Source organism: Indicator indicator, chromosome 10, assembly GCF_027791375.1.
Source record: "Indicator indicator isolate 239-I01 chromosome 10, UM_Iind_1.1, whole genome shotgun sequence".
Lineage (NCBI taxonomy): Eukaryota > Metazoa > Chordata > Aves > Piciformes > Indicatoridae > Indicator > Indicator indicator.
Window position 1 is genome coordinate 17648438 of NC_072019.1, and position 18092 is coordinate 17666529.

General features: G+C 37.5%; 2 protein-coding genes across 3 annotated transcripts in view; one reads left to right on the top strand and one right to left on the bottom strand.

Moving 5' to 3' along the window:
* RALGPS2 (Ral GEF with PH domain and SH3 binding motif 2) overlaps nucleotides 1–18092 on the top strand; it is an 80281-nt gene that overhangs the window by 21607 nt on the left and 40582 nt on the right. For both annotated transcript variants that reach the window (XM_054383934.1, XM_054383935.1), the window contains exons 6-7: nucleotides 1151–1243; nucleotides 3128–3254. In XM_054383934.1, the coding sequence (XP_054239909.1) occupies nucleotides 1151–1243; nucleotides 3128–3254 (220 nt within the window). The remainder of the gene's footprint in view (nucleotides 1–1150; nucleotides 1244–3127; nucleotides 3255–18092) is intronic.
* On the bottom strand, nucleotides 8411–17288 carry ANGPTL1 (angiopoietin like 1). Its single transcript, XM_054383936.1, has 4 exons — nucleotides 16349–17288; nucleotides 12229–12422; nucleotides 9778–10048; nucleotides 8411–8598 (listed from the first exon to the last, which is right to left on the bottom strand). The coding sequence occupies exons 1-4, from the start codon at nucleotides 17244–17246 to the stop codon at nucleotides 8411–8413; spliced, it is 1551 nt and encodes a 516-aa protein (XP_054239911.1). The 5' UTR covers nucleotides 17247–17288.

Below are 18092 nucleotides of genomic sequence, written 5' to 3' on the forward strand. Positions count from 1 at the left end.
ATAATATAATTTACCAGATGTGTTTTCTACTGTTAGTTAAACCAAAGTACATAGTGCAGAAATCAAGTAGGATCAAGGTTGATTAGTACTTGGATGGAACTTTCAAAGGCTCTGCTTTGGGCACAGCACCCTGAGCAGGCCTGATCTCATTAGTGGAGTGCAGACAGCAACGTCTGCTGAAATACTGCTGGTTTTGAGACAAGTATGTGCTCTAATAGTTAGCTGAGCTTTCCTCACCCATGAGTTGTAAAAATTACAAAAAGTAAGAAACTATGTGTGGACCCCCTTTTTTTTTTATTTCTGAATTTACTAACTGTATCTATCTTGGCTTTGCTTACATACATCTGCTAACATGAACTTAAAGTGTGGTTAATGCATTTTGAAGGATTTTTCTGTGTACACCAAATCTATTAGCAAAGCAGCCTGGTGGCATAGGTCACACTAATGAACTTTTCTTCAGAAAAGCTGCAATCTGCTCTACAGGGAATTCTTTGTGCTGACAACTATCAGTTGTATTCCTAGAAGTTCTCTGATGATATCTTGTACTATATTGAACTAATTTGACTTAATAGTTACTATCCTGGGGGTTATGATTTCTGTTTCAATGCAGGCAGCAGCTGGGAATGCCCTTTTTTCATTTTTAATCAGCTACACTATTATTTTGAAATGCCCTGCTTGATTTCATCCTGCAGTAGTATTTTCTGGGTGCTTTGATGCAGGCTTGATAGCTATATAAAGCTGCAGTGCCAGAATACCAAGTGCTGCCATGATAACAGCATTCACGATGAAGTTGTCCTTTTTGGCATGTTAAGATTTAAAATTCAGCTAAACGCTATGAAAAGAATTTGTTGGCTTTCAAAGTCAGAAAATTGCTGGCACTTGTGTTCTATGTCCCAAGCTCTAGATTTTATGGAGCTTTTGGGAGGATTCTCTATGGACTGTGAAACAGCTAATCCAAACCTGGATGGATGTGGTAATAAAAAATTAGGAGGTGCCATCAAAATGATAGGAGTGTACAGCAGTTCACTGTGACGAATTCTTTGGTTTAGAACATGCAAAATTTTGTCGCTCCTAGATGGTTATTTAATCTAGGCATTGTTGACAGCACTTGGAATGTTGTTTATGTTACTGTATCTGTTTTTGTCCTCAGAAACTGTACGAGCTGAATAACCTGCATGCTCTTATGGCAGTTGTGTCAGGCCTACAGAGTGCTCCCATCTTCAGGCTGACTAAAACGTGGGCGGTGAGTGAGCAGCAGGAGAATGAAAGGGGTTTAATTTATTCTTGGGAAAATGTAACATTCTGTAGGTTGTTTTCAAGGATGCAGGAGTTATTACAGATACTTTTAATCTTCTCAGACCATGTACGTAATGTTTCTAGTGCCTGTGAAGTCAATGGTTTCCTGTTGAATTTTTTTCCATTCCAGCATAGAAATATTTTCCTTTGAAAAATAGTTCCCTGCAGATTCTACTAAATGTGGAGGCTCCTAATTTGGCCAGAAGCTATTTTGTATTTAGTTGCTGGAAAATTATGAATGCCAAAGTGGGTCATTTTTAATCATTTAGGAGTTTATACTGTTGGAATTTTTTTTTTGCCATGGAGAGCAGATGTCCAGAAAGTCTCAATTCAGTTTCCGTAAAGAGATTTGTAGCTTCTGACTGATAACTAAATGTAGCAAAACTTTTCAGTTTTTAGGGTTATTTTCATAGCTGCAATAACTGCTTCACACAGTATATTTGTAGGTCTGCTTTTGTACAGTTATGAAAGAATGGCCTTCCTTGGAAACATTTTTATTTGACAGCTGTTTTCTGACTACAATTAATTTTATTTTTGTGTAGTCATATCCTTGAACTGGAAGAACATTAGGAATTACCTGCTTGTTGATGGCTCAGAGCTGAGAAAACACTGCTTCATTCAGCCATACATTGTGTAGTTATCCAGCTGTATAAACAGATGAACTGTGACATTTTCAAGTGTGAGAGAATAAGCAAGTGACCAAAATACTCCTGTCACGGATCTATGTAAATAGATCATTAGAAAAGACATCAACACATCCTCACATGTTACAAAAAGTGCTTGTTTTTCTGATAAATGAATGATGATGTTGTTGATAAATGTTACCAGAAATTGAAGAGAATTCATTCCTGCTGAGGTACTCATGTAGAATTCTGGACGCATTTTGAAAATGGACAAGTAAGACATGGCTTCAAAATACCAAAAATCTCTCTAAGGAAAGCTTAATGAAGTTAACACTTTAAAAACAACCGTGAGAACTTCTGGTTTTCTGGTTTTGTCATGTTGATGAATTGATGGCTCAACAATTTCACATTTAACTATGATGCCAAAATGATTTTAATTTATTTTTTCTTTCTGCATGACTTGAAACAGATGTCAGCTATAGCCATATAGTGATAGAACCTTATTAGTTACTACCATGATTATGCCATTCAGAACTGAGTGTCCCCAGCTTCTTTTCCTGCTTGGTCAACCAGAAGTCTTAGTTTGCGTTGAGGGCAGAGGATTATTTTTGTGCTGTTGGCATGTGTGTCAGCTTTTAAAGCTTGCCCCTCTCCCATCCTTGAAGTGCCAAGTAACTTCTCTCGTGTTTCTATAGGTGTTTAATTTCTCATACAATCCTAAATCAGTCTATCTTTTCATCATCTGATATAACCCTTTGCTAATTCCAGTTGCAGGATAGCACCTAGCAATGTGCACTGCAATCTGATTTAGTTGATAAGTTCTTGAAGTAATTCTAAGCCTTTGGCTTTCTGTATACGCCAAGCAAGAAGTAGCACATGAAAAGGCACACCAAACCATTAAAGTCAGTCATACAGTTACCTTCCAACACTTTCAGTAAGGAAGGATTTCTTCTCTGTTTCTCAGTTTGTAGCATCCTGCAGTCAACTCAATTTAAAAAGTCCAGAGAATAGGTACAGGTGTATTCACTCCTTTAAAAAAAAAAAAAAAAGGCCTTAAACAGGTGGAATCTGAAGTTGAAAGGAGCCATTAAGTTTTCACTTGGTAATCTAATGTTCCTAAAAAAAAGGCTAAATTAATGTCTACTGACAGTATGCCTGAAAAATTTGTCTCGTTCATTGTCTGATTTTTGTCTTCCTCCCATCCCTAGTTATTGAGTCGGAAGGATAAAGCCACATTTGATAAGCTGGAGTATGTTATGAGTAAAGAAGACAATTACAAAAGGCTTAGAGACTATATCAGCAGTTTGAAGATGACTCCTTGTATTCCCTATTTAGGTAAGTTAAAGTATTTTTGGTGGGAAACACTAATGACAAACATACTTCTCCATTAATTACACAAACTGAACACCATCTTTTAAGCATTTGTGAAATTACTTCAGTAAGGAATCTGTAACCACTAGCTGACTCTGGATACTGTGTATGGCAAGAAATATCTTCACTAGCCTCAGAAAGAAAATAATTATTAAACCTTACAGACACTTCAGGTTTTACATACAGTGTCAGTTTTCTAGGAAATTATCTTCCCATGTGTTGTACAGATCTACTGATTGACTCCTGGAGAAGTACTTAAATCATTTTGCCTGCATAGTACTTGACTTGATGGTGTTTTATTTATGAGAAGCTCTAAATCGTCAGCCTCTGAGATACCTAAATGCAGATCTTAGGTATTGGAAGATGCTAAGATCTGGAGATATTGCTGCATTTCATTATACAAAAGGTGACAGGAGAAACTTTTTTTTTGTGACTGATTCAGCTTTATGGAATAATTGAGTAAATTATGTTTCTGTGTATTTGAAAACTAAATAAATGTGGGTGTATATGCATTGGTTTTGTTGCCAAGCTAATCTAGTGTTGCTTAGTGTCTTAGTTTTTTTTCAAAGTGATCAGTGTGGGTTTTTTTTTTAATGTAGCTTTTCTTTGATATGATAAGATCTTGTTAGTTATATAACATTAAGGAAATGTTTACCCAGTTTCTTCCTTTTCCAGAAGAAATAGTTGAAGTTTTTTTGCAGACATTAGTTGCTCTTATACCTAGGTTCAATATGTCCTTCTGTGGTGATCAAGGCTTATTGTTCCTGAAGTTTGATACTTCCTTTACTTAGCTGGATTATTAACTTTTGCTAGATTAATAATTGGACAGTCTTATGTTGTTATCTGTGCATCCATTGCAATATTATTTCAGCTGCTTCCTTCATAGCTTGTTATGAGTGAAAATACTGTTTATTAATGTTAGAATCTAGAGTGATGCCTCTAACGTGCATATATTCAGATTTTTCAAAATGAGTTGAATTTTACATGCTTTATGTTCGAATAGGAAAAAAATATTTTGCTGTGGTATGATAGTTTTAAGACTATACCTTTAATTTCTTCTCACAAATTTCGAGCAGAGAAGTGATAGAATGTAAATAAATCATTCTTGGCTGGAATCCCCCTCCCTCATTAACAAGAACGAGGCTAACTCAGTCCAGAAACAAATGAAGCTGTATTTTCAGGCAAAACTATAATCTATGATGAAATGCAATGAATGTGTACAAATATACACTATTCACAACATTTACAAATATGTACAATTAACAGAAAAACACAACAAAGCCCCCTTGCTCCCCCTGAGGGGCCCCTGCTTCTTTCCCCCCCCACCCATCTTCCCCAAACTCCCCTGGCAGAAGGAAGAAAGCCAAGAAGCAGAGAGGTTCTTTAAACTTAGCTCGTGAAGGTCAGTATGTTATCTGTGGAAAAGAAGCACAGGACAGACAGACTGACAGGCTGAGAGAGACTGCCTATACCTTGTTTTGAGTACTGACTCTTAAATATTTCTCTCTCTCCAATGGAAGTGTTTAGAACAATCATTATTTTGCTTTCTTAAACCCAATAGTGATTTATTTACAATCTTTCACTTTTCTGCTTGAACTTTGTGAGAAGGTATAGCCTTAAAGGTATAGCCTTAAAACTCTCACATGTGGAGAACCAATTTTAATGACAAGTAGTCCTATAGTCTTCCTCATTCTGTCTTCAGTTTTTATTTCCATGTTACATCCATCCCACAAACATACATCAGCTTGTTAGGTTTACCCTTACACAACCAAATATTGAAGGTGGGTGTAAAGTTTGTTCATGATTGTCTTTTGGATAGTCTTTGCAGTTGGAGTGGAGCCACAGAGGTACAGTTGGTTTAGTTATTAACACAGCTCACTCACTGTGGACAAGATAGAGATAGCTTTCCACATTTAAACAGGGAAGGGATTGAAGTAATTTTCAGTTCCTTGCAACAATTAGTGTGATGTGATTCCAGAATTCTAGAAATGCAAGTGAGAGCAGCACATCATCAGTGTGGACTCCCTAACTTAAATGTGACTGCTAAGAGCTGCACAATGCCACCAAACCCATTCAGGCTCACGTTAGCCATGTGGGGTGTTGGCACAGTTACATCACCTGACCAGCTAAAGTAGCCCAAACAAATAGGAGCTGTGTATGTGATGTTGTATCTCACCTTAGAATAAAAACCCGTTCTCAAAAGGAGTCCTCCTGTGAAGTGCTGGTTAGTTGGAGGTAGCACAATGAAGCAATTGAGCCATATCTTGAGAAGTAAGATTTTTATTTAACTAGGCAGTACTACCTTGTGAAATATTTTCTTATAGCTGTCTTTCAGGAATTGTATCCAGAAACAGAAAAGCTGAAAACCAGTTATTGATATTGAAGTGTTCATCTGATGAATATTCAGCTACTTCAGTGTTAATGCTTTCAATAGACTTTGGAAATAGATGTGAAAACTATGTTTCATGTTTAGTACAGGGTAAACGTTTTCAAGGTTTGCTTGGTTAATTTTGTATTGATAGTGCAGGAGTGGTGAATGGTGTGTCCTTCACAGACTGACTGCTTCTGAGTGTCCAGTGCAGTAGGCTTGAAGAAAGCTGCAGCCTCTTTTGGAATGCTTTTCTTAAAAATGTCTGAGAGAAGACATTAAACTTTTCAAGTCATTAACCCTGCTTGGAAAATTCAACCCAAAAATTAAGAACTGAGCAAGTTACAAGCATTTGAAAATAGTGAATTATTGTACAGAATATGAACCATTCTGAAAAAGATACACTATGCTTTCCATCCTCCTAATCTTAAACCTGCATCTTTAAAGTCTTTCCGAGCACAGCATTTGTATAGTGTGACCTTGTTGGATGTATTTTGTAATAATAATGTCTAGCTAACATCATCCTGCAGATTTAAATTGGGGAAGACTCACTTTTGAATGTCTAGTATACAAGATTGAATGGCTGAGTGAAAGCCATTTTTACCCAGGGGGTTCTATAAAGTACACCTTTCACTGACTGCACTGAATAAACAGCTTTTGTAGCTGGTGGGAGATTCTTGTAAAATAAGATCTCTTCCAAGTAGAGGAAATGTGTTGGTTGAATGAACTAAAGCTGTCAGAAGTGTTCATTAAAGACACATTTTGGAGGGCATTTTCAGCTTTTGGATTTACCTGAACTGCTCTTCTATCCGGCTACCATAGAAAAAATAATAGACTATAGATAGTCCAAGTTAAGCATTTGCAATTAAAAAGCATTTTACAGAACACTCAGTCAATGAGGTCTCTGTGATACTAATAACAAACATTACTCTTTTTATGAAGAACAATTTCAGAATTGTGACCTTAAACGTATGTGTCAGCTGAAGTTATTAGAATTTGGGAATGGAACATGCTGGGCCTGATTCCCACCCACCCCCACCAACCCCAATTAAATATTGTCGAAACTCTGTGGCTTTGATCTCTGACCAAAGTTTTAACTACAACCCTTGCAGCCGTGTATTATCAGGAAGCTTTGTCTACTCCAGAGAATGTGTTTGAAAGGCAGAATGCTGTTTTCTCTCCTCTGAACTACAAATGAGGTTTTGCACAGCAATCAGTACTGACTAACTTAATTATAACATTAGATTATTCATTTAGCTATTAGGGTTTCATATGTTAAATGGAGGCAAAGTTCCTTAAAATCCTGCAGGCACGTATGAGATGCCAAACAAATACATTGGTTATGGTTCAGAACAGCCTGTTTGGGTTTGTGTAATATCAAACTGAATTAGGTAAACTGTGGCTAAGTACAACTGTTAAATAATTTCATATACTAGGAAGAAAGCTTCAGTTTCAGAGGATCTAGTACCTAACGCAAACGTTTTGTTGTTTCAGTTTTGGAAGTATCTTGGGTTTGATGCATTATGTTACATGGATTTTGTTAAGGGCTGGGAAAGTATTTTCTGATTAATTTCTTCAATTACTTATTAATTCCATTGGAAATCTGATCTCTAGAAGGCAGAAAAATATAATATAGGGCAGTATCAAAGGTTGTATACATGTAGGGGAAGGAAAATGTGTATGTCACAAGAACAATGCAAGTCTGATGCAGCAGGGAGAATATGCTCAGAGCTGATTTCTAATCTTTGTTTTACTATATCAGCAGAAAGATGGAGGAAAAAGTCTAATATTCACAGAGTTGATCCTTCTCTGAATTTGTGTGTGAACACTTGTTCAGACTTAATCATTCCTAATTGGAGCAGAGAGTGAGTCTCCAAGCCTCAAGTCATAACCTTAATGTCAGGGCTTGTTTTGTCATTGAACTTCAATGTATTGATAAATATTGTTATTTAATTAAGGAATTTGAATGTGGAAGTTGAATGTAAAAAAAAATCCTGAGCAATTTGGTGGTCTATTGTTCATCAGTAATTTCAAACAGTTATTTTTTGGTTTTGTACATTAGGAATATTTTGCTTAAATACTCTGCAGAAGGTAGGATCTGCAGATTTTAAGGAATCCTCTACACCACTAAGAAATCTATTTTATGTTTAAATCATTCATTTTGAAATAATTATTTGTTGCAAAAATCTCTCTGCTGGCAACGCTAGAATGTCTTCAATTTTGTATGTGGCTTCTTGGAGTAAATCTTAAACAGTAATGTGAAGTCAGATTCTCATTGAAAATAAGACCAACATTTTTAAATAAATTGTTAAATAACTAATCAATTTTCACATTAAAGCAAGACAATGGCATTTCATGTATTTACATTTAAGGGCTGAGCTAACCTGAAGAACCATAAGCTTTTTAAGTGAAAAAGCTTATATCCTGTCATGTCTCGAATTTTTTTACCGGCTTTTAAGGACTGTTTGCATAAAGCATGTTGGACTTGAACAAAGATAAATATGCTTTGCAAGCACAAACATCTGCTTTTGTGAATGTGTGTTTAAAAAAAACACTGTCACAGTAGAAAAGGTTTGTAAAAAAAGGAGAGGGAAACACAACAGGGGGAAAGAAAGACAGGAAAACTGTAGGCCTGCTTTTTGCAGGGGCAGATTGTGCAAAATAATGATTAAGAAGTCATGTTTTATTTTTCTGGAACTCAAGCTCTGAGAAGTTTACAGGTGATCACTTGAGCACTGTTGGATTTTCCTCCTCAGTCAATAGGTCTGATCATCATTTGAACAGCTTTCAAGGAGTAGGAACCTCCTCGGTACTCAGCCCAAAATATTCCATCCTGATACTTGCTCCTGTAGTGGCCTCCTCTGTACCACACCCCGTTCAGGTTCGAGTGGGCACATGCGTTGTACCACCAGCCGCCTTTGTGAAAATGAGCACAGTTCCCTGTGGAACAGCAAGAAATGGGTGAACTTCAGCATTCAAGAGCAGAAATATCAATTAGCGCATGATTTCATATGCTGGCTTATTCTTAGAGGGAGCTTTGAACTGTTGTTTTACCCATTGCTGCTTCAACCCAAATGATAAATTCTGTTGTAACAGTGACAGAGGAGGGAGGATTATTGACATGGTATTTAATGTAACAGTGGAAAATTAAGGAGATGGACTCTTCTCAGACTACCAGCAGTGTTTGTCTATGAGCTAACATTCAAGGAACTCAGATTATGTACTGTTTAGAAATACTTAACTGGAAGCAATGTGAGTTGATACAGTCCCAGGCAGCACATAGGGCCACAGCTCCACAAAGAGTTGCTTGTAATTTGTGTGCTTAGTGTTGCATGCTTGTTTTAGAGGTTGCAAGATTTGTCCAGCTTTATGGTTATTGACAGCTGAGAAAAAGCAGTTGTAGTATTACACTCCCCAACCTTTCTTGTACTGCTAAGGCTTTAAGGGGAAAGCTCGAGGAAGAGCTTGGAAATAAAATAGTGTCCTTTAAGGAGAAAAAACCCAAAATGATCTGCCTGTTTGCACAGCATGAGTATATAACTAAGCCTGTGCACAACTGCAGTTCCTTCTGTGCAGTTCAGAGGCTTTAATTCATGGGGATTATTCCCATGGTGAGGGTGGCAGAGCACTGAAATAGGCTGCCCTTCTCTGGAGGCATTTAAAACCTGTCTGGACATGATCCTGTATGATTTAATCTAGGTGATCCTGCTCTAGCAGGGGAGTTGGGATAGATGATATTCAGAGGTCCCTTCCAACCCCTTCGATTCTGTGATTCTGTGGTTATTGTCTTGTGGCCACAGCACTGCTCTGAGAGATGACCTGGGCAAGTACCCTGATTGCAGAGTGACATGAGAGTAGTAAGGATGTCACTGACCTGAACATAAGCCTTATTCAAATGTGCCTGTAACAAAGGAAATAGAATTTGAATTTCTGAGTGGTGCAGGGGCTTGAAGGGGGCCCTGCCTACATGATTTTTATCATTATTGATTTGAAGTACCTTTCAACAGAGTTCTTCTGCAGAATTTGTATCCTTTTTTTGTGCTACATTATCTTTTGAGAGGTGATCTCACTAATGGGATCTACTGTGTTCACTTCTCACGTACATGCCAATTTCCTTACCTGAATACATATCCCTGTCCCTGTCCAGTGTGGTGAATTGCTTCCCGTTGTGCCAGATCATGGAATCGCCTGCGTTTCCTTGGTATGTCCCTAAGCGCAGCCGGTAGAATTCACTTTCAGGCTCCAGGCGGAAACTGCTGTATTCTGCATAGACCTTCTTATTGCTCCAGTCCTCCAACTCAATCAACAGTCTGTAATTATCCTGATTGGTAAGCATGTAAATATTTTCCAGTCCCAGCCAGTACTCTCCATCAATGTTTCCAAATCCTTTCTGTATAGAAGAGGATCAGAAGGTGATGTTAGCTTAGCTTTTCTTGTTGATCAAAATGTTCAACACCAATGGAGCCAGGGTACCCAAAGCTTGTAAATCTCTGAATGACTGCTCAACCCATGCATTCAAAGGCTTTGTTTTGCTGCACTTAGCCATTTGCTCAGATGGACTGCTAGCTACATGAGTTACTGGCAGAGTCAGTGAAGGAAACACCTTTTAAGATAAAGGGAGAGAGAATAGGGAAACTGAACAATGTGCTTCTTGGCAAAGCTGAGGGGATCTGTAAGAATGTATCAATAATGAAATTTAAAGGGCTGTATTTCCAGGTTGAGAAAGTAATTTATGGATCAACAATCTCATTGTTCAAGGTAAATCACTTTTTATTGCCTTTTTAATGCAACTGGTGGTGTTCTTTACAGTAAATTTAATCATGTAACTCAATTGTGCTCCTTATTAGATATATTTGAAATTAAAGACAAATTTCCTTTTAAATCACATAGTACCAGTACAGTAGCTATCAAATGATATTTCATATCTCCTGTCTCCTGTCTCTGAGCAATGTTGTTAGTGTTTCATGTTGCAGCTACAGTAGGTGTGTCACCCACTGTAGCTAGCTGTTATGCTTCCTAGTTTCTTTCTAGGGTCTTTCTACCCTCCTTTTCATGATGTTGACTGTGGAGGACCTACAGTTGATTTCCTCTTTTGAGTCACTTTCAGGAGAAGTCTCTCTCAGGAGATAAACAGCCTATTTCAAGCTGCAGTTTCACAAGTGGTTTAAGTTGATGTTGATATCATGCTGCTGCCAAAAATGGTAGTGATGCTTTTCTCCTGGCCACATTTGCAGTACTTCCCTTGCATCAACATTATAGCTGTGTGGTCACACAGAGACTATGAAAGAAGCAGAAATGTGTGTATGGGAGATATCTCTGCTGTTATTGGGGCAGCATTAGTTTAAAGCCTGTCCCAAAGGTGCACCTTCAACTACTTGAAGCTAGACAATAGGAATACTTTCTTCAGCCACTGCAGTTTAATGAGAAATCTCATGAGGGAAAATTTGCCCAAGCTTGAGCCGTTATTAGACACCGTTTATACACGCTTCTACATTTTCTTTGCATTATGTTCAGAATGCTTGGGGTTGCTTTATAAGGCACTTCATAACCGCCTTACAACATTAAAAACAAAACCATACCACCTACTTTTCTGAGAAGTGAAGACTTCGAATCACTGCTGCTAAGGAATAAGTAACATTTGAATCATTAAACTGAAAGAATGCAAAAAGTGAAAATACTTAGAGTAATTTTTTTGTCATTTCCTTTGTATATATGATCCAATTTTTGGATTACTGAGGGAGTTAAACAGGGCTCAGTTCTCTCCTCAGGTACAATGCACGTGGCAATCATAGATCCATTTAAAGTGAGCACAGCATCCTATATGTATGAAGTCAGCACATTATTATTATTTTAAAACCCCAACCAAATGGATTTTCAAATTTCCTGTCTGGCATGTAATTACGCCAGAGCACCATGTGTTTGTCATCTTAGGCATTATGCCTGCTAGTGCATAAGAACACACAAGAATGTGTTTTACTTCACCAGCCCTACATCTTCAGATTTCTAACCTAATCTTAAAGGTAGAAATTAGTTCCTTTAGTTCATTATTAGGAATGTTTTTAAATTGAGACCCTGATTAATGTGCTTAAATGAATAATTCACTGGCTGTGTTTGCATATTCATAAGGGAGACATTAAGCTTTTCAAGTACTTCTGTAGTTCTTAGTGTGTTAATAAAAATCACGTGTTTAATTATGTCTTTGTAGTAAATGACTTCCCAGTCACTGTCTAGAGTAGCAAGTGTCTCTCCAGTTGTTGGTTTGTGCATTACAAATCAAGGCTATTTCAGACAATATGTTAGTTCATACAAAGTTAAGAAATCACTGACTGAAATAGGATATTGCCAATGAAATGTGTTTGCCTCTGAGGGATGACCACTCTTTTGAACTATTTTTGTAAAGCTATCTGTCTAACTTAGGCATCTGTTTCCAACTCACGAGTGCTTATCACTGAGTACAACTGTTTGACATGAAGAACTGCCTTGGAAGCATTCCCACCATCTCTGTTGCAATAGATAATGGCACTGCTGTGCTGAAACAAAGCAGCTGATCTTCTGCATTCTAGAATGTACCTTGTAACTGTCCCAGTTCCTGAAAAAGTTGACAGATCCGTCTGTCCTCTTCTGAATAACTGCCCATCCTCCGGGGTCCAGGCTGTTCTCACACCATAGCTGCATTGGCTCATTGCTATTTTCAGGTTTGATCATATAAATCCCACTGTTGGAATGCCCAGCTTCCTTGGCTTGTTGGCAGTCCTTGAATGGACCTTTTTGAAAAGAAATACTGTAAGCATTCAAGCATGGCTACGTAATGTGCATTGTTCGGGAATATTTTGTAATGGTAATGGAAAGTCAGGAATTCAATTAAGGTAAAACTTCCTTGGAAAACAGTGTAAACAGTTACTGTCTTAGATTAAGTGTGTGTATAAAAATAAACATATATCCTATATGTATTTTTTAAACAGGCTTTGTTTTGCTAAACAGATACTGGACTTCAGTTACCAACACCTAGTTTTCTAACTTTTGTCTACCATGTCAAAGGTTTGCACTTAGACTCTTGAAATTCAAGCAGATCATTGTTTTTAATTTACTCTTTTCTCCTGTACCACTTTTACAAAGGGCAGGCATCAGTCTACGTTATTGTCCAAGTACACCCATCTGAAACTGGTGGAAGCTTAAATACAAGATACCCAAACAACCTCCCCCCTGAGAGATTGTTCATGTACCTGAATGTACTCGTGTACCTGAATACAGGAGTAGTTGGAGAGCTGCTGTAAGAGATCTTTACTGCCAAAGTCTACAGACATGGGATTTGGTGAAAGAGTGGTCTTCTACAGCATAATTTTTTTTTGCCTTCGTTTACATACATACCCAATGCTGGCATCAGCCTGCTAACTATGGATGGGAATTGTATTGAGTTTCATGTGGTGTCCTGGTGTTATATACATAGATGGATACTGATGAACAACAGTGGAGAAGGACTTTTCAGCAGCTAAAAGGGCTCAGAGTTTACAGGGCAATGATTCTGCACAAATGCTGTTGACTGTGCTGTATTAAAGCTCTCTTGTAGACCATGTGAATAGTGGTTTTACAGAAGAGCATATGGTTGTTCTGCAAGGAGCATACAGCTTTACAGATCTCTGAAAACTGCCTAGTTTGCCTTTTAATTTTGGGGAATGTTTTTATTTTTCTACTTAGAAAAGGATTTAAATTCATGTATCATTACTTCAGTTGATTGAGAGGGACTGGTTATTTACTATGGAAGAGCAGGATATGTTCTGGTAGCTGCTTAGTGGTGGATGCCCTAACTATATTTGAAAATTCATACTTGATAAATCTGAAAAGGAATTACCTACAGCTCTTTTCTCATTTTAGAAGGCTCATTTTCTCAAATCTACTTACAAGTTCAGAGCAAACTCATTAGTCACAGAAGAACCTGATGTGCAGAGAAGCATAAAAGACAGTTGTTGAGGTTATTCTTAATCAAAAGTAGGGGTTGAATGAAAGTGACCTTCACTGCAGATTAAGGTTGTGTGACAAAAGCAAATTGAAAGTCATGCTTTTATTAGGTTTTTGAAGTAGTAGTTGCCAGTCGAGTAAGTATGTAATTTGAAAGAAATCCATAAAGCATTTTATGTTAATTAGATCACAAAAACCTTGGGTATCTAATGAAGGTGACTTCTTGGAGCTTCCGGCTATGGCAGTGCTACCAAGAATGCTGGAGACATTGAGCCATCATTGTCAGTACTGCTGTGTACTGTACTGTCAGTATTTGACAATGGTTTTGTCATTCTTGCAGTGCATGCAGTAGTAGCTTGGGGTGATAACAGAGGAAAATTCCCAAATTAAATCAGGCATATATTAAAAACATTAAATTACATTGATAACTAAGAAGTATTAGCAGCAGAGTGTACTGCATATGTAATTTTCAAATATTCTGTCTCCTTATAGATACTTTTTGCACCATAATTGCAGTAAAATGTGGGGGCACTATTATTCCAAGCATTAAGATCATTGTGAACACTATAGTTCACAGGAACATTATTATTCCTCCCATTTTTAGAGCAATTTTAATGCATACGAACCAAAATACTACTCAGAAAAAACAATCTCATCCTTGCATTCTCCATGTATTTTGAATTTTACTCTTCACTCACAATATTAAGATGCATACTGACCCTTTCTGTAAACTTGTGCAAGTATTTGTTAGGTACTGCTTCATCAGACATGGAAGGAAGAAAGCTCCTTCTTGTTTGTCCAGTCATTAATTCTATCATAGCCAAGTCTTTGACAGGCATATTTCTAAATAGAGCTGCTTGGTTTCCTTTGGTCTTTTTTGACACTTCTATACATTACAAACAGTCATTGTCTGTGAAGGGGAAAGTTCATTTTTCTTTGCCATTACTAGTTTTGGTTCTGTGCATTAAGTATACTGAATTCAGAGATAATAACTGGGCATTGCTTTGCACTTTAGAAGTTTTGGGTTTGATGATTGATGCTTTACTAGCTGAAGCAGTTCTCAGCCCTCACTTTCCCAAGGCACAGCAAGAAATGCTGAAACTGCAAAACAAAGAATCTAGTATTAAAGAAAGGAAGTTGAATAATGTTAAAATAGATTTCTTGAGATTTCTTTGTGTTCTGTTGCAAAAGCAGATTCAAACTCTGAATTTAAAGGTGTAAGGAGGTTAGTGAAAAAAAACATAGTAGATAATTTAGAGGGAAGTAGCTTCATTTTGTATGTCCAACAGGCCTACACCGAGGGTGAAAAAGATACATTTCTAACAAAACTGAAGGATGGGTTTTCTGGGAAGCAGGAAGTTGTTCTTTTTCTAAAAAAATACACTTTTATTGTCTGTCCAGACATTAATGTAATGCTTTTATATTATTTTATGCTTTTATATTATATGCTGTTTCATTTGTATCACAATGCATGATTTACATTCTCTTGACATCGGGCATTTTACTTGGGACTTGCCTGAGTTTTCTTCAGACCCTGAATAAAAATAGTTGTTCTTTACATCAGCAGCTAGTTGTTTGCAATGCTGTAGAACAGTTGCAAATAAATGTTTGTCTTCGTATTAGGAACCAAGTTGAACTTCCAGCTGTGACCAAAGGCAATTTGAAACAATAGCAACAACACAACAAAAAAAACAACAAAAAAACCCCACCCCATAATCCAAACACAAAAATCCCCCAACCTAACCCTTTTGCTATGCAAGCTGTGAGAAGCCTAAGAGCGAGTGCTTTGAATGGATGCCTGAGAAAAGCTTGCATTTCTAAAGTTTGTGGGGTTTTGTTTTTTTTTTTAAATCACAATTCTGTCAAAATTGTTATGGTGAGAGTCATGATAGCATTCATGGCAGCTCAGAGGAAATTAATTTTCTTGTCAATAGTTTTGTTTCCAGTGATAAATAAATTTGTCTCGTGATCTGAAGAATGTAATACATGAAAACGTGATACACTCCCCTGAATGTATTTTCCTAGTATCTGTGGTATTAGTTTAACTGGCCATCTGCTGACATCAAACTCCTGGGAATGTAGCTACTTGTTTTAAATGTTCAAAGCTGAGTGATTCTAATTGGATCCAGCCAGGATTCAATTATCCTTTCAAACTTACCTCTTGAATATTTCAACCAGAGTCTTACTGCATGGCTGTGTTGGTGGATTTAGATGTTCATTTTAAAGCAGCTCAGAACAGGAGTAAAATTCTCCTAGCAGGATTAACTTCTGGCAAAGGTGTAAGTATAAAAGACAACTACTTAAAATTTGTTTAAGATAAATTAAGATAAATTAGATTTTGTTATTTACTGTTACTGGTAACATGAAGGTGTAGGCATCTTCAAAGAAGCAGCTAAATACTAATATGCTAATACTGAATTTTCATTTTTATAACTTAGACTCAACTGGAGACAGAAACCCCAATAGTTGGTGATTCAAAGGCATGAATTCATCAAACCAAATTTCTGAGTATCAACTGTTTTAACAAACTGATCTTAAGCAGCTATAGCTTAAGAATTAGAATTCTTGGCAAAATAAAGCTTTCTGGGGGCAGGAGGAGAAAACTCAGACTCAGGAGCAAGAGTGACCTGTACTGGATACTTTAAATTCTTTTTTTTTCTTTTTCTATAGCCAAGCCAGTTTCCCTTTGAAATAAAGGGATCTCAAGTTAGGTAAATAGTGATAGGTAACTCACCCTCATTAATTAAAGCCAGTGGTGGTACTCTGAAAGGACTCTTTGTAGGAGAAGTAGCTGGGTCAGGTGGTGGCCTAACATCTCTGTCTCTAGGGTAACCTGGGTCTCGCTGTATCTCGTTACCTCCCAGAAGAACAGGAGTGTATGGCTGGCTGTTAGGAATGTGCTGTGGCACGACTTGAACAAGAGGTGGAGACCCATGGGTGTCCTGTCGCGAGAAGATTCTTAAGCACTGCTCTTCCAGCAGCGAGATAGTTACAGACTGATTATTTACAAGATCAGTTAGTGCTGCGTATTTTACTTCAAGCTCCTTGTATTTTGTTGCCATCTTCAACATTTCTGTTGTAACATTAAGGACTTTGTTTTCCAGCTGGGAAAGCTCAAGCGAGTTATCACGCTTTCGAATTATCTCGTGCAAGAGCTGCATATAGAGTTGGGTGACCCGAGAGTTCATATTTCGGCTTTCTTTCCTCAGTAATTTTACTTCATTCACAATGTTTCCATCCACATCCACTACCAATTGCAAAATGTCAATCTCCCGCTTCTGCTTGGACAGCACATCCTTCAAGTTCTCTATGTCCATCCTTGTGACTTCATCTTTTCTGTTACCGTTACCTGGCCCGTTAGTATTCACGCAGATTGGTCCTGTGATTTTTTGTTCCGGGACCAGGAATGTGTAACCACATTTCTTCCCTTCCTCTCCATCTGCTGAACGGGGCTGTCTCCGTTGGGATGTTTTGCTAGGTGTCAATTGCTCTGTACAGCGCCCGATAGACAACAGCAGGAACAGTAGTACACCCCAAGTCCATTTAAATATCTTCATTTTAAGGCAAGTGTGAGGACTGTCAGAAGAAACTATCAAAAAGATAAAAGGTGAAAATCGTTGAATTAGGGCCATTACTAAGGCTCCTATACTGTTTAAACTGCCTAAAACTGATGGTTTGCTACATGTACACACTTAGCATCCCTGAAGGGGTTTAAAAGCCATGTAGATATGGTGGGGAGGGACATAGTTTAGTGAGCCGGCAGTGTTGAATTAATGATTGTACTCAATAATCTTAAAGATCTCTTCCAACCAAAATGCTTCTGTGATTCTATGTCGACAAGGCTTTGGAATCTCTTACTCGGAGTTGGATTCCGTTAGGATAGTTTCAAGGAATAGCAGCAAACCCCGAAATGTAGGTACTGGGTATCAGCTGTGTTATCAGTATGAATAACATATTGAAGTGTTTCAATCACCTTTGAAATAAAATAATTGTATTTCTTTTAACTTTGTGTAAAGAAGTAAAATGCAGTGATAAAGATCCAAGATTTTTTTTTGAGATACTTAGTGTTTAAAATTGTATTTGAAATATTTGAGATGATAAAGGTAGCACTTAAGTTGGGGGGGGAATCCATTTATCATGTTTTATTTGCATTGCCAAGCAGATCACTCTTCATATCTCAGCTGCTGATCTGGCTTTCCCTTCCAGACTAATATTAGCAGTTGTACAAGGCCTTGTACGGTGGCCTTTGTATAGTGATTAAGAGAAAGTAAAAGCAGAGAAAGTTAATTTTCATAGTCTTCCTGCCAAGTTCAAGTGCTTTTGGCAGTCTTGAAGGAGAAGCAGGCCTCTGCTGCTTGCTTCATATTTGCATTTACAAATGATAAGGTTACTAGTGTGTCAGGTCACCTCTCCCAGTTCTGTTACTGGCTTTATTATTACAAATGGTGTCTGCTCAACCTCAAAAGTAAGCGTATTAA

What these genes read in the sequence shown, in the direction of transcription:
- ANGPTL1 (XM_054383936.1), bottom strand. Translation starts at nt 17,246, where the DNA reads ATGGCCCTAATTCAACGATTTTCACCTTTTATCTTTTTGATAGTTTCT. An exon ending in GGAACTGGGACAGTTACAAG is followed by an intron (nt 10,049 to 12,228) that starts GTACATTCTAGA and finishes TCTTCTATACAG; the next exon opens with AAAGGATTTGGAAACATTGA. An exon ending in GGACAGGGATATGTATTCAG is followed by an intron (nt 8,599 to 9,777) that starts GTAAGGAAATTG and finishes GCTGTTCCACAG; the next exon opens with GGAACTGTGCTCATTTTCAC.